The sequence below is a fragment of the Catharus ustulatus genome, chromosome 23 (genome assembly GCF_009819885.2).
Source record: "Catharus ustulatus isolate bCatUst1 chromosome 23, bCatUst1.pri.v2, whole genome shotgun sequence".
NCBI classification, from domain to species: domain Eukaryota; kingdom Metazoa; phylum Chordata; class Aves; order Passeriformes; family Turdidae; genus Catharus; species Catharus ustulatus.
The window spans coordinates 4,393,231-4,407,303 of record NC_046243.1 but is presented as its reverse complement, the minus strand read 5'-3'; the positions used below and the strand labels follow the sequence as shown (position 1 = coordinate 4,407,303).

General features: G+C 49.6%; 2 protein-coding genes across 2 annotated transcripts; both read right to left on the bottom strand.

The window, feature by feature from the left end:
• Positions 1–130: 130 nt before the first annotated feature.
• LOC117006277 (mast cell protease 1A-like) lies at positions 131–2,531 on the bottom strand. The gene is made up of 5 exons (XM_033078652.1): positions 2,417–2,531; positions 1,833–1,998; positions 1,198–1,339; positions 823–1,080; positions 131–310 (listed from the first exon to the last, which is right to left on the bottom strand). The coding sequence occupies exons 1-5, from the start codon at positions 2,469–2,471 to the stop codon at positions 131–133; spliced, it is 801 nt and encodes a 266-aa protein (XP_032934543.1). The 5' UTR covers positions 2,472–2,531.
• A 5,671-nt stretch (positions 2,532–8,202) lies between these two features.
• Positions 8,203–10,505, bottom strand: LOC117006276 (cathepsin G-like). Its single transcript, XM_033078651.1, has 5 exons — positions 10,451–10,505; positions 9,865–10,030; positions 9,230–9,371; positions 8,851–9,108; positions 8,203–8,382 (listed from the first exon to the last, which is right to left on the bottom strand). The coding sequence occupies exons 1-5, from the start codon at positions 10,503–10,505 to the stop codon at positions 8,203–8,205; spliced, it is 801 nt and encodes a 266-aa protein (XP_032934542.1).
• Between the last annotated feature and the right edge of the window lie 3,568 nt (positions 10,506–14,073).

Below are 14,073 nucleotides of genomic sequence, written 5' to 3'. Positions count from 1 at the left end.
GAGACTCTCCTTGCTGCAAAAGCCTGTGCCTGCACCACGGGGGCTTCTCTGAGCCCAGCTCAGCTGCCCCTGGGAGCTTCTGAGCACCAGCAGGTGTTTGATGCACTGTGGAGAAGGGGCACTGAGCATTTTATTGGGAGGATGGAGAGGCAGGCAGCTCTTGGAGCGCAAACCTCCTCAGCTGCTGACGTATCCAGGGCTCAAAATATGAGACTCTGGTAAATACTTCAGGGAAGAGTCTGCGTCCCATTCCATGAGAAACAATGCCATGAGCCTTCTGATTGCAGACTAATGGGCCACCAGAATCACCCTGTGTCATGAAAGGAATGAGAGGGGTCAGATATGCTCTCCCTGCCTTAAGGAACAAGTTTCCTCTTCCCTCCCTCCATGTGAAGAACCTCCTGTTCCAACCACCTCCCCCTCCTCCAGCTCTGCAGGGTCTGTAGCTGCCTCACTACTCCTCTGAGCCCACCCATGAAACAATTCAGATTGGAGGTTCTTTGATATTCAAAAGCTCAGAAGGACATAGACCTACTTTGACATGGGGAAATGTCTAAGCCATCTTAACAAGGATACCACAAACTATTTACACACTGAAGCACTGGTTAGGCTGTGTAGAACATCCCCCAGTAAGTAAAAAAACAAACGATGCTGATAGTTAGGAAAATGCACCCCAATTCAGGGTCACATCATCTTTAGAGATTTAGCTCATCATTCTGAAGGTCCTGGTTCACTCTGGTGTCCTTTTACTTTTCCCTGAGAACCAAGGTGACTGTCCAGTCCCAACCTCCTGCCACGCTCACAGCCCAATACAACACTTACATCAAAAGATGACTTTCTACTGTTCTGATCACCAACACAGATCATGGACCAACGCAGGTAGGTACTGGATAGCTGCTGACACAGCTTATCATTTTGCACCTTCAGATCCACCTCCATCATCACATTACTGGAATGCCCTGTCAAATACGTCCAGCCCCAGCCAGCCACACTACATTTGGTTCCCACTCTCACACGTTCATTTCTACAGGGTATGGAGATAGGTTTAACATTCTGATTGATCGTGGCACGTCGTATCAGCTGTCAGGCAGAGAGAACATGGGGTTAGAGCCACCCAAGGATTAGGAACAAGTTCAGAGGTTTGAGGAAGTGAGCAGGGGGAGATCCCTCAGGAAGGAAGGATTTCTTGGACCATACCCTCAGCAGCACAATGTCATATTTTACGCTGTCAGGGGAATAGCGGGGATGGAAAACCCAGTCTCTAACACTGATCCACTGCTGATTCCATTCTCGGACACGGATGTTGTGGGCTCCCAGAATCACAGTGACCTTCACCGTCCTGCCAGGAAACACCAACATGTTCCAGCTGCACTGGCCACAGGAACACAGCCCCCAGTGCAGGGGCTTGCAGGGAGCTGGTGCTGGGATAAACCTCCCCAGAGAGCAGCTCTCAGCAAGTTGTCCTCTGTCCCTGGCTCCCTTCCACAGCCCAGCTGAGGATCCCTCACCCCACACTCACACGGGTGGCAGCTGCCCCATGCTGAATGCAAAGGGAGGCAGGGCAGGGGAGACACTGGACCCTCTTGTCCAGCAGTAGCTCTAAGCCATGCTAGAATCCATAACCCTGGAGACCACTGTGAGCATTCCTGTCCCCAAGGACACTCAGCTCCTGCCAGACAATTCCTGCAACTCACAGGGATCACTCAGCTCCAGAGATCTCTGCTCTGGATGAAGAAACACAGGATGCTGTTTCAGCCCAGGCCAGGGCTGAGGCCCTTTGGGAATAGGTGAGACTCAAAAAAATCACCTGAACATGAAAGACAGAGTCTTACCCTTTTTTAGGCACACAGTGAGCTGCTGAGAGCACTGCATCTGGGCGAATGAGGAACCCTCCACAGTAAAAAGCCTTTGAGCCCGACCGATTTGAAACATGCATTAATACATAAGCCATGTAGGGTCTGGAGTGGGGCACAACTTCATTCCCACCAATGATCCTTCCTGGAAGAGAGATGGGAAATGTTAATATGATGTTTGCAGTTATTTCCTGTCAAGTCTGGGGCTGCATGAAGGGAGAGGGTCATCCTCTGGTGTCATGTGCCAGTGATAGCAGTAACTCTCCTTCCTGGGGCTGTGCAAAGCATTGCTGCTGCAATGGAGAGAAAGACAAGCAGCACTGGCTGGGGTACCTGACCACCCCTGGCTCTGGATAACTGAAATGCCAGACAAGGGCACAGCTCTGGTGCCTGTGATGCCTCACTGGTTTCAGGCACACCCTGAACTGAGAGATAAGAGGAGAGAGGAAAGTAGGAGAGTAGAGATAGGAGAGGAGAGGCAGGAACCTTGCCTGAGATTGACTACTCAGTGTCCATCTGTGCCCTTGCAGGTTCTTGTCTAAGTCTCCTCTCTGTGTACTCACCAGCCCCAGCCCAGGGCAGGACAAAAGCACTTGAGATCAGAAGGAGAAGCAGCATCTTCTGCCACTGTCCTGATGACCAGTTGATGTGGCCAGGCAGGAGATAGGTACAGAATGATGACCTCTATAAATGTGGTGTGGAGCTGAAACAGGAAACCTCAGCCTGCCTGCAGCCATGTCATTTGCTACTTTTGATTTCACAAGCCCATACTGTGGCTTGGAGAGCAGTTCATTACATTCTCTGTGCTTTTGTCACAATCTTATCAGAAAGCTGGAGAGATCTGGGTTTGCTCACAGTACCCACAGTGCACAGGGACAGCAATGGGTGATCTGTTGAGTGCATATCCCATCAGAGACTTTTGGAGAGAGCTCCTGGGACCCTGCATGTGGGCTGGTTCTGTCAGGACTTTTTTTTCTTTTTGTTTTTTTATTTCACCCTTTTCCCCTGACAGGAATAGAGAGCTGGCCAGGGCCAGACAAAGATCCTGGTTCTTATCAGAGGGGCTGACTGCCATCAGAAATGTCCTTGGGAAATCAGAAATCACCAATCAGAGGTGCTAAGGGACAAGGCCAGGGGGAGCCTCACAGCCTCAAGCACTGGTGTTCTCGATGATCTGACAAGTCCATGGTTATGGGAAAGGCTGAGGTCCAGCTGGGAAGGCAGCCTGTGGGCCCAGGTCCAGATCAGCAGGTGCCCTGGCCAGGTGCAGGCCAGGAGGAGCAGGGTCAGTGTGTGCAGGAGAAGGGGAGCAGCCCTGCCTGAGCCTCTCTGAGCCCTCCCTGGCACCTCTGGCTCCAGAGTTACAAGCTGCAAGGGACTCAGCCCTGGTTTCCCTGACCCTCCTTGGCCATGAGCCCAGCCAGTGAAACCTCCAGGATGTTACCAGTTTTGCATGGCTTTGGCCTAGAGAAAACCCACAAATAAATCCTCTAGAGCATGCTGGCATTGCCCCTTGCCCTGTGTTGTAAAAAGGCAATGGACTGTAGTAGGTGTATGGGGATCCTCCTGAAAGCTGTTTGCTGGAAGGGCTGAGGGTGGAGAGGAGGAGCTCCCATGAAAGCTTGCCGAACAGAGGCAGCAATCCTCCAGAGCCTGAGTGTGTCTGGCTGTCCTAGTTTTTGGCAAATTTGGGAGATAATTTTTGAATGGGATTCCTCTATGAAGCTGATTCAAGTAGTCCGAAGCCCAGCAGATTCAGGGAAATATTTCTTCAGAGAAATAGGGGGAAAGCCCGGTTTATTCACAAGGCAAAGCAATTTCCAGCACAAAAATTAACATTATTAAGTAATAATACCCCTCGTTGCTCTGACGAGTTTTCAAATTCAGTAGAATCCCTTTGTGGGTTTCAACCCAACACACTTACAGTAATTTCACGACCATAAGGTGCACCGGACTATAAGGCGTACCTCCAGGAGTCAGCAAATTTCGCTACTTTGTACATTATATAAGACACACTGGCCTATAAAGCGCACTTCCGGGTTTGGACCAAAATTTTAGTCAAGAGGGCAAGCCCTATAGTCATGAAATTACTGTACTCTGATTTTAATTCTTCTAACGTTGGGAAATGTCACAGCCCAGGCCAGGCCTGGTGTGCCCCTGGTGTGAGCTGCCAGTGCTCTTCTGGGTTTTCAGTCCAGAGTAGGGTCAAACAATTCTAAGAAAAAGGAAAAAAATTCTACAAAAATTTACAGTCCAATGAACTTCTTTGCTTCAGCTAGCCAGAAAAACTAACCAAGAGCAAAGGAGAGCTCTCTCCTGCTGTCCACTGGAGACAACACGGTCTGTGTGAAGCATGCAGGGGAGAAAGTGCAAACTCTGCACCTCTTCTCTCCCCCTTCACTCCTGGAACCATACTCAAAGATGCAGAACTCAAAATTCAACACCCACAGAACAGACGATTGCAGATACAAACATCATCAAGTCACCCCAAGACATTGGCTCACAACCACAGGTGACTCTGCCTGTCCCAGTCATGGTCTGTAATCCACACCCTCAGTGCTGCAACCTGGCCTCAGCTGTGCTGTGAATGGACATGTGGCCCTCAGGTCCAGCCAACCCTTTCCTCCAGCACTGTGGGTACCCTGGAGAAAGGAGGTACGGTTTTATTGCACTGGGAAATTTGGGGGCAAAAGAGAGAAAATGCAAGGGTACAACAGTTGAAATATGGGGGGGTTCAAAGCTAGGGTACAAATCATCAGTACAGTAACTTCACGATTATAAGCCGCACCATTTTGACTAAAATTTTGGTCCGAACCGAAAGTGAGGCTTATAATCAGATGTGGCTTATATATGGACAAAGAACGAAAAGTTGCTGAAACCCAGAAGTACGGCTTATACTCAGTGCGGTTTAGAATCGTGAAATTACTGTAAATTGGAGAATTCCTAGGGATGGGTGTGATCAATGTGATTTGTGCTAACTAAATTGTAACTATATTAGCAATATTGTACTTGATTGTTACAAAGCAAAAAAGGAAAAAGGAAACAGGACAAAGCAGATGGAACCCTCCAAATGTGGGACTTGAAGGATTTAGAGGTAGAATCTGTAGGTTTGATAAGCAACATCTAGAAATAAAAAGTTTGAACTTGGAATGGTCAAAACTGGGATGATTCTAGGCAAGGAACTAGGATAAGGCGTTCTTGTGGGAACATGTGCTTAATTACATAACCCCAATCCCAGTGCACTCACACTACCTGCAGGGTTCCACAGTTGACACGATGAAGACAAGGAGCCTTCCTCAGAAATAAGACCCCCGAAAGGATGAGAGACCCCTAACTACTAATAGAGCAACACAACATAGTGACATAGATTTTAGGAATAGAAACTAGGAGGAGCTTTCCTGAAAATTCTGTATTAATACATATTTGCAAACAGTAGATAAGTGAGATTTTTACCTTGATAGTTCGTTATGGGCGAGCACCTCCCCGTACACAAGGTCAGTTTTGCCTATGCTTTATAAGAACCTCAGTTATACTAAATCACTCACTGCTTAATTTTGTATATACTTAAACATATCTATCTAACATATATTTGGATTGCATCCATTTATATAGAATTCTTACTATTAAACAAAATTGCTCCTAAATTTGATCTTATTCTTTGATCAACTGGACAAATAGAATGTCATTTAAAACAATCCCATGAAAGAGCACCTTTAATTTTCCTTTCTCATGTCTTTACCGTGGCAGGCAGCTCCTTGGTTCTTGCCTTGCCCATCTCTCCATCCTCACCATCTGACACTGTGCCAGACCTGCTTGGTTCTGGTGAGTCCCACCCTCAGAACCTGTGTGGACAAGGAGCCCCTGGGCAGGAACACAGGAACGTGCCCTGGGCAGATCCTGTCCATCTTCCACATGGTCACTGAATCTGCTGACTCCTCTCATGGCTGATGCCTTGGAGTGGGTACCTGGAAGAGAGACTGGACCAGACTAAGATAACAAAGCTGGTATTTATTAAAGGCCTTCAAGAGCTATAGCTTGGGCAGTCAGAAGCCTCTCAGAGGCCACACCCAAGGTGGACAAAGGTCATGAGTTTTTCAGACAATTGTCAGCTTGGTCCATTTCCATATCAGGGCTTATTCCTACAATTACAGTTTCAGGTAGTGCAGTCATACGCCCCCAGTTTGCTCCACCCAACTCAATTTTCTCTGTATTTTTCAAGACTGAAGTATGTCCATGGATCTCAGGCCCAGAGGAATTGTTTAGTCAGACCAGAATGTGAAGACAGTAACTCACACTGTATATGGAGTTTAGATTTATACACTAATGCAGTACAAGATTTGGAAAATAGAAAACCTAAAACACTAAGGCATCATGGCATACATTGGCATTGTGAAAGAGAAGAAATTTTGCACCTACAGATAAGTATTAGGAGGTGGAGTTTGGATGGAAAAAGATGTTATTGGGTGGTTGATCAAAGCAAGTGTGGTGCAGGACTGGATAGAAAGTGTGGAGGGGGCATGTGCCAGATTGTGGGCATCCCTTGGTCCCTTCTGGACATGCCCACATCCTTCTGACACCCAACTCAGATATTTAAATGCATTTAGGAGATTCCCTCTCATTCTTCCCTTTCCATACTGAACAGGCCCAGCTCCCACAGTCTTTTCCATCAGAGATGCTCCAGGCCCTCAATCATTTTGTGGCCTCTGCTGGACCCTCTGCAGCAGCTCCTTTTCTTTCCTGTTCTGAGCAGACCAGGCCTGGACACAGCAGCCCAAGTGTGCCTCAGCAGAGCTGAGGATGGGGGCACAATCCCCTCCTGGACCTGCTGGCCACACTCTGCCTGATGCACCTCAGGATCCTTTTGGTCCTCCTGACCCCGAGGGCACACTGCCAGCTCATGCTCAGCTTCCACCCACCAAAACCCCCAGGTCCTTCTCTGCACAGCTGCTCTCTGGTAGGTCAGCCCCCAGCCTGGGCTTTGGGGTTGTTCTTCCCCCAGTGCAGGACCCCACACCTGTCCTTGTTGAACCTCTGCAGGTTTCTCTCTGCCCAACTCTGTGGTCTATCATGGTCCCACTGAATGACACAACAGCTTTCTGGTGTATCACCCACTTTCTCCTGTTTTGCAACAACAGCACACTTGCTGAGGGTATATTGTAGGCCTTCTTAGAAAAATGATAACCAAAAAAAAGCCAAAAAGTAATGCAATTCTTCCTACCCCAACTGATCAGGCTTATCTCTGCAGTACTGCTTTTGCCTCAGCCTTATCTGACACTTTCTATCCCATCACCAAACCACAAGGGCACTCCTGGTCCAGTCAGGTCTGATCAGATGATCCAGATCAGTGAGAAAGTTTCCAGTTCAACCCAGAGGCATTTCACAGTTGTAAAGAAAATATTTCATCTGATGTTCAGGGACATTGAAGGGGAGACAGGGTGTGAACAGGCTGGTCTTTAGTCTGGCTAAGCATCCTAAGAGGGTTTCAAATTGGTACTGGAATCCAACATGGTTGGGATGGACAGGGATCTGACAGGAAGTTCTGAGGGATATTAATGTGCAGTGGAAAGATCTTTGAATGTAGAATCTGAAGAAGAAATGGAAATGGCAGCAAGTTTTGATATAGAAAAAAAGATTTGCTCACTCAGTCTTATAGTCTGGATAACTGAGAAGGCATTGTAACCAGAATTAGAGTTGGCTTCAGACAAACCCACAGCTGAGGCTGACAGGTTGTGGGCTGGGCTCTTGTCACCCGCAACCTGTGAATTGCTGAATCATCTGGATACAATAAACAGCATTTTAAAAAGCCAGTCTGAAGTCCCACATCCCTCCTTTCAGCTCTTACACCACCTGATCTCCCCTTGCATGTGGAGATGCCTCAGTTCCTGACAGGCTGGATAAATGTTCTGTACAGGCTGCTGGATCAACCTGCTGCCTTGACTGCAACAGGCTGATGGAGGCAAGGGGAGCATTGGCAGCATCTGGGGACTGACACCTGTACTGCACTGTCCCACCTACAGTCTCACCCAGCTTCTCCCAAGGAGTGTCACATCCTCATTCTCACACTCAGGGTTTGCATCCAGTTCCCAAGAAGGCTGCAGACACGAGCAAGTTTGAAGATGCTTTTATTGAATGCCAGAAAGCAGAGCTGGAGCAGCAGTGGGAGAAAGGGAGCAATGGGAAGCTGTGTGGACTTGGGAGCTGCATTTTCACTTTGCCACGGAGACTCTCCTTGCTGCAAAAGCCTGTGCCTGCACCACGGGGGCTTCTCTGAGCCCAGCTCAGCTGCCCCTGGGAGCTTCTGAGCACCAGCAGGTGTTTGATGCATTGTGGAGAAGGGGCACTGAGCATTTTATTGGGAGGATGGAGAGGCAGGCAGCTCTTGGAGTGCAAACCTCCTCAGCTGGTCATGTATCCAGGGCTCAAAATAGGAGACTCTGGTAAATACCTCAGGGAAGATGTGTCTTTTACGTGCACGAGAAACAATGCCATGAGCCTTCTTATTGCAGACTAATGGGCCACCAGAATCACCCTGTGTCATGAAAGGAATGAGAGGGGTCAGACATGCTCTCCCTGCCTTAAGGAACAAGTTTCCTCTTCCCTCCTTCCATGTGAAGAACCTCCTGTTCCAACCACCTCCCCCTCCTCCAGCTCTGCAGGATCTCTAGCTGCCTCACTACTCCTCTGAGCCAACCCATGAAACAATTCAGGCTGGAGGCTCTTTGACATTCAAAAGCTCAAAAGAACATAGATCAATTTAAGAATTTACACATCGTAGCCCTAGCTAGACTGGATAGAACGTCCCCAAGGAAGTAAAATCAAGTCAGTTTGATAGGTAGGAAAAGGCACCCCAATTGAGGGAACACATCAGCTTCAGAGCTTCAGCTCATCATTCTGAAAGCCCAGGGTCACTCTGGCATCCTTTTATCTTCACCTCAGAACCAAGGTGATGGCCCAGTCCCAACCTCCTCCCAAGCTTGCAGCCCAAAACTACACTTACCTTGTAAGTTGACTTTCTCCTGCTCTCATCACCAACACACATCATGGACTGACGCTGGTATTTACGGAATCGTGGCTTACATAGCGTGTCATTTTGCACCTCCAGAACCACCTTCATCATCACATCAGTCTTTCTCCTTTCCAAAGACGTCAGGCCCCAACCCGCCACCTCACATTCAGTTCCTACTCGCACACCTTCATTGTGTCTGGGTAAGGAGATTGTTCGCACATACGCATTGATCGTGGCATTTGTCTCCAGCTGTCAGGCAGAGAGAACATGGGGTGAGAGCCAGCCAAGGATTAGGAGTAAGTTCAGAGGTTGGGGGAGGTGAGCAGTGGGAGATCCCTCAGGAAGGAAGGAAGGATTTCTTGGGCCAAACCTTCAGCAGCACAATGTCATTTACATGGCCTTCACGATGAAAGTTGGGATGGATGACCCACTTTTTGGCACGGATCCTCTGCTGGCTCTGTTCTTCGTCGTGGATGTTGTGGGCTCCCAGAATCACAGTGACCTTCACCGTCCTGCCAGGAAACACCAACATGTTCCAGCTGCACTGGCCACAGGAACACAGCCCCCAGTGCAGGGGCCTGCAGGGAGCTGGTGCTGGGATAAACCTCCCCAGAGAGCAGCTCTCAGCAAGTTGTCCTCTGTCCCTGGCTCCCTTCCACAGCCCAGCTGAGGATCCCTCACCCCACACTCACACGGGTGGCAGCTGCCCCATGCTGAAGGCAAAGGGAGGTAGGGCAGGGGAGACACTGGACCCTCTTGTCCAGCAGTAGCTCTAAGCCATGCAAGGATCCATGACCCTGGAGACCACTGTGAGCATTCCTGTCCCCAAGGACACTCAGCTCCTGCCAGACAATTCCTGCAACTCACAGGGATCACTAAGCTCCAGAGATACCTGCTCTGGCTGAAGAGACAAAGGGCGCTGTTTCAGACAATACCAGGGCTGAGGTCCTATAGGAAAATGTGAGACTCAAAAAATTCTCCAGTATAAGAAAGACAGCCTCTAACCCATTTTCATCCACACAGTGAGCTGCTGAGAGCACTGCATCTGGGCGAATCAGGAACCCTCCACAGGAATAACGATCCGTAGCAGTCTTATTTGTAACTTGGATTTTTAAATAAGCCATGTAGGGTCTAGAGTGGGGCTTAACTTCCTTCCCACCAATGATCCTTCCTGGAAGAGAGATGGGAAATGTTAATATGATGTTTGCAGTTATTTCCTGTCAAGTTTGGGGCTGCATGAAGGGAGAGGGTCATCCTCTGCTGTCATGTGCCAGTGATAGCAGCAACTCTCCTTCCTGGGGCTGTCCAAAGCATTGCTGCTGCAATGGAGAGAAAGACAAGCAGCACTGTCTGGGGTGCCTGAACACCCCTGGCTCTGGATAACTGAAATGCCAGCAAAGGGCACAGCTCTGCTACCTGTGATGCCTCACTGGTTTCAGGCACACCCTGAGCTGAGAGATAGGGGACAAAGGAAAGTAGGAGAGTAGAGATAGGAGAGAAGGAGAGGCAGGAACCTTGCCTGAGATTGACTACCCAGTGTCCATCTGTGCCCTTGCAGGTTCTTGTCTAAGTCCCCTCTCTGTGTACTCACCAGCCCCAGCCCAGGGCAGGACAAAAGCACTTGAGATCAGAAGGAGAAGCAGCATCTTCTGCCACTGTCCTGATGAGCAGTTGATGTGGCCAGGCAGGAGATAGGTACAGAATGATAACCTCTATAAATGTGGTGTGGAGCTGAAACAGGAAACCTCAGCCTGCCTGCAGCCATGTCATTTGCTACTTTTGATTTCACAAGCCCAGACTTTGGTTTGGAGAGTGGTTTATGACATTCTCTGTGTTTTTGTCACAATCTTCTCAAAAACGCTGGAGAGATTTGGGCTTGTTCAGTGCACCCACAGCACACAGGGACAGCAATGGGTGATCTGTTGAGTGCATATCCCATCAGAGACCTTTAGAGAGAGCCCATTAGACCCTGCATATAGGCTGGTTCTTTCTATACTTTTTTGGTTTTGCTTTTGTTTTGTTTTTTGTTTTTGTTTTTGTTTCCACCCTTTTCAACTGATAGGAAGGGGGAGAGCTGGCCAGGGCCAGGCAAAGATCCTGGTTCTTATCAGAGGGGCTGACTGCCATCAGAGATGTCCTTGGGAAATCAGAAATCACCAATCAGAGGAGCTAAGGGACAAGGCCAGTGGGAGCCTCACAGCCTCAAGCACTGGTGTTCTCGATGATCTGACAAGTCCATGGTGATGGGAAAGGCTGAGGTCCAGCTGGGAAGGCAGCCTGTGGGCCCAGGTCCAGATCAGCAGGTGCCCTGGCCAGGTGCAGGCCAGGAGGAGCAGGGTCAGTGTGTGCAGGAGAAGGGGAGCAGCCCTGCCTGAGCCTGTCTGAGCCCTCCCTGGCACCTCTGGCTCCAGAGTCACAAGCTGCAAGGGACTCAGCCCTCGCTTCCCTGACCCTCCTTGGCCATGAGCCCAGCCAGTGGAACCTCCAGGATGTTCCCAGTTTTGCATGGCTTTGGCCTAAAGAAAACCCACAAATAAATCCTGTAGAGCATGCTGGCATTGCCCCTTGCCCTGTGTTGTAAAAAGACAATGGACTGTGGTAGGTGTATGGGGATCCTCCTGAAAGCTGTCTGCTGGAAGGGCTGAGGGTGGAGAGGAGGAGCTCCCATGAAAGCTTGCAGAGCAGAGGCAGCAATCCTCCAGAGTTTGAGTGTGCCTGGCTCTCCTGGTTTTGGGCAAATTTGGGAGAAAATTTTTGAATGGTATTCCTCTATGAAACAGATTCAAGCAGTCCCTCCACCACTTGGTTCAGGATAATATTTCTTCAGAGAGAAGTAGGGAAAAATCTCTGTTTATTTAACAGGCAAAGCACTTCCCAGTACAAAAATGAACCCTATTAAGTAATAAAACCTCTCATTGCACTGAAGGGATGACAAATTCCACAGAGTACCTTTTGTGGGTTGCAGCCAAGCTCACTCAGTCTGATTTAAATTCTTTTGACATTTGGAAATGTCGCAGCCCATGTCAGGCCTGGTGGGCCTCAGCTGTGAGTTCCCGGTGTTCTTCTGTGTTTTCAGTGCAGAGCAGGTTCAAACAATTTTAAGAAAAGGGAAAAAAATCCTACAAAATATTACAGACCATGGAAGTTCTTTGCTTCAGCTAGCCAGAAAAACTAACCAAAAGCAAAGGAAAGCTCTCTCCTGCTGCCCACTGCAGAAAACACAGTCTGTGTGAAGGATGTGGGACAGCAAGTGCCATCCACGATAACAAACTCTGCACCTCTTCTCTCCCGCTTCACTCCTGGAACCAGTTTTAAAGCTGCAGAACTCAATATTCAGCACCAACAGAACAGATAATTGGAGATACAAGCATCATCAAGTCACCCCAAGACATTGGCTCACAACCACAGGTGACTCTGCCTGTCCCAACCATGGTCTGTAATCCACACCCTCAGTGCTGCAGCCTGGCCTCAGCTGTGCTGTGAATGGACATGTGGCCTTCAGGGCCAGCCATCCCTTTCCTCCAGCACTGTGGGTACCTTGGAGAAAGGAGGTATGGTTTTATTGCACTGGGGAATTTGGGGGCAAAAGACAGAAAATGCGAGGGTACAACAGCTGAAATATGGGTGAGGTTCAAGGGGAGGGTACAAATCATCAGCAAATTGGAGAAATCCTGAGGAGGGGTGTGATAAATATGATTTGTGCTAACTAAATTTTAACAATATTAACAAGATTTTACTTGATTTTACTGTACAAAGCAAAAAGGAAAAAGGAAACGGGACAAAGCAGATGGAACCCTCCAAATGTGGGACTAGAAGGATGTAGTAGTAGAAGTGTGTAGGTTTTATAAGCAACAACTACAAATAAAAAGTTTACCTTGGAAAGGCCCAAGTTGGGATGATTCCAGGCAAGGAACTTGGATAAGGTTTTATTGTGGGAACATGTACTTAATTACAGTAATTTCACGAATACAAGCCGCACCAATTTGACCAAAATTTTGGTGGAAACCCGGAAGTGCGGCCAATATTCCGGGGCGGCTAATACATTAACAAAATTCTAAAAGCTGCCAACACGGAAGTGAGAGCCCGCGGCAGCCCCAAGCCAAGCTGGAGCCCAGTCGGCCCCGGCAGAGGTGGGAAAGCCTGGCAGAGGCGGGGTCAGCGGTGTGGGGGGCGGGCGGCAGAGCCTGAGCCAGCAGGGCGGGGGAGCCCGGGAGAACTGGGGCTAGCAGTGCAGGGGAGCATGGCAGAAGCAGGAAGGCCGGCGGGTGGGGCTGCCTGGCAGCGGGGGAAGCCCAGCAGAATCGGGGCCAGCAGCGTGGGGGAGCCCTGCGGTGCGGGGGCCTGCAGTGCCGGCCAGGGCGAGGAAACGTGGCGGCGGTGCAGACGGGAGGGGGCGGCCGGCGAGCCCGGCGGCGGCGGCGGCAGCCCGCCTGGCAGGGCTAGCGAACGCAGCGCAGGCGCGGCCGGCGAGCCCGGCGGCGGCGGCGGCAGCCCGCCGGCCGGGCGAGCGAACGCGGCAGCGGGGCGGTGCTGACGGGAGAGGGGGGCCAGCGAGCCCGGCGGCGGCGGCAGTACCACCCGGCCAGCCCCGCCAAGCCGTGGCGCTGAGCTGGGCCACCCGGCCCCGTCGGCAACCATGAGCGGGCTGAGCCTTCCTGGCCCTGCCCCGAGCCAGTAAAGCCCGCTATGCCGCGATCCTGTTACTAATTGGCCAATTTGTGAAAGCTGCGCACGGATTCTCGCGACGAACGAAAGTGCGGCTAATATTCGGGGTGCGGCTTATCTATTGACAAAGACAGCAACATTGCCGAGGCACCGGGGGTGCGGCTTATAATCCGTGCGGCTTGTATTCGTGAAACTACTGTACATAACCCCAAGCCTAGTGCAGCTGCGCTACCTGCAAGATTACACAGCAGACATGATGAAGACAAGGAGCCTTCCTCAGAAATAAGAGCCCGAAAGGATGAGAGACCTCTAACTCCTGATAGAGCAACAAAACATAGTGATGTAGATCTAAGGAATAGAAAGTGGGAGGAGCTTTCCAGAAATTTCTGTATTAATACTTATTATCAAAGAGTAGATAAGTGAGATTTTTAGCTTGAATGTTCAGTACAGGCGAGCCCCTCCCTGTACCCCCTGTCAGTTTTGCTTATGCTTTATTCAAACCTCAATTACACTAAATTAATCAATGCGAAATTTTGTATATACTTAAAC

What these genes read in the sequence shown, in the direction of transcription:
- LOC117006276 (XM_033078651.1), bottom strand. Translation starts at nt 10,505, where the DNA reads ATGCTGCTTCTCCTTCTGATCTCAAGTGCTTTTGTCCTGCCCTGGGCT. An exon ending in ATGACATTGTGCTGCTGAAG is followed by an intron (nt 9,109 to 9,229) that starts GTTTGGCCCAAG and finishes TCTGCCTGACAG; the next exon opens with CTGGAGACAAATGCCACGAT. An exon ending in GGAGAAAGTCAACTTACAAG is followed by an intron (nt 8,383 to 8,850) that starts GTAAGTGTAGTT and finishes TTCATGACACAG; the next exon opens with GGTGATTCTGGTGGCCCATT.
- LOC117006277 (XM_033078652.1), bottom strand. Translation starts at nt 2,471, where the DNA reads ATGCTGCTTCTCCTTCTGATCTCAAGTGCTTTTGTCCTGCCCTGGGCT. An exon ending in CCTGCCCTGGGCTGGGGCTG is followed by an intron (nt 1,999 to 2,416) that starts GTGAGTACACAG and finishes TCTCTCTTCCAG; the next exon opens with GAAGGATCATTGGTGGGAAT. An exon ending in ATGACATTGTGCTGCTGAGG is followed by an intron (nt 1,081 to 1,197) that starts GTATGGTCCAAG and finishes TCTGCCTGACAG; the next exon opens with CTGATACGACGTGCCACGAT.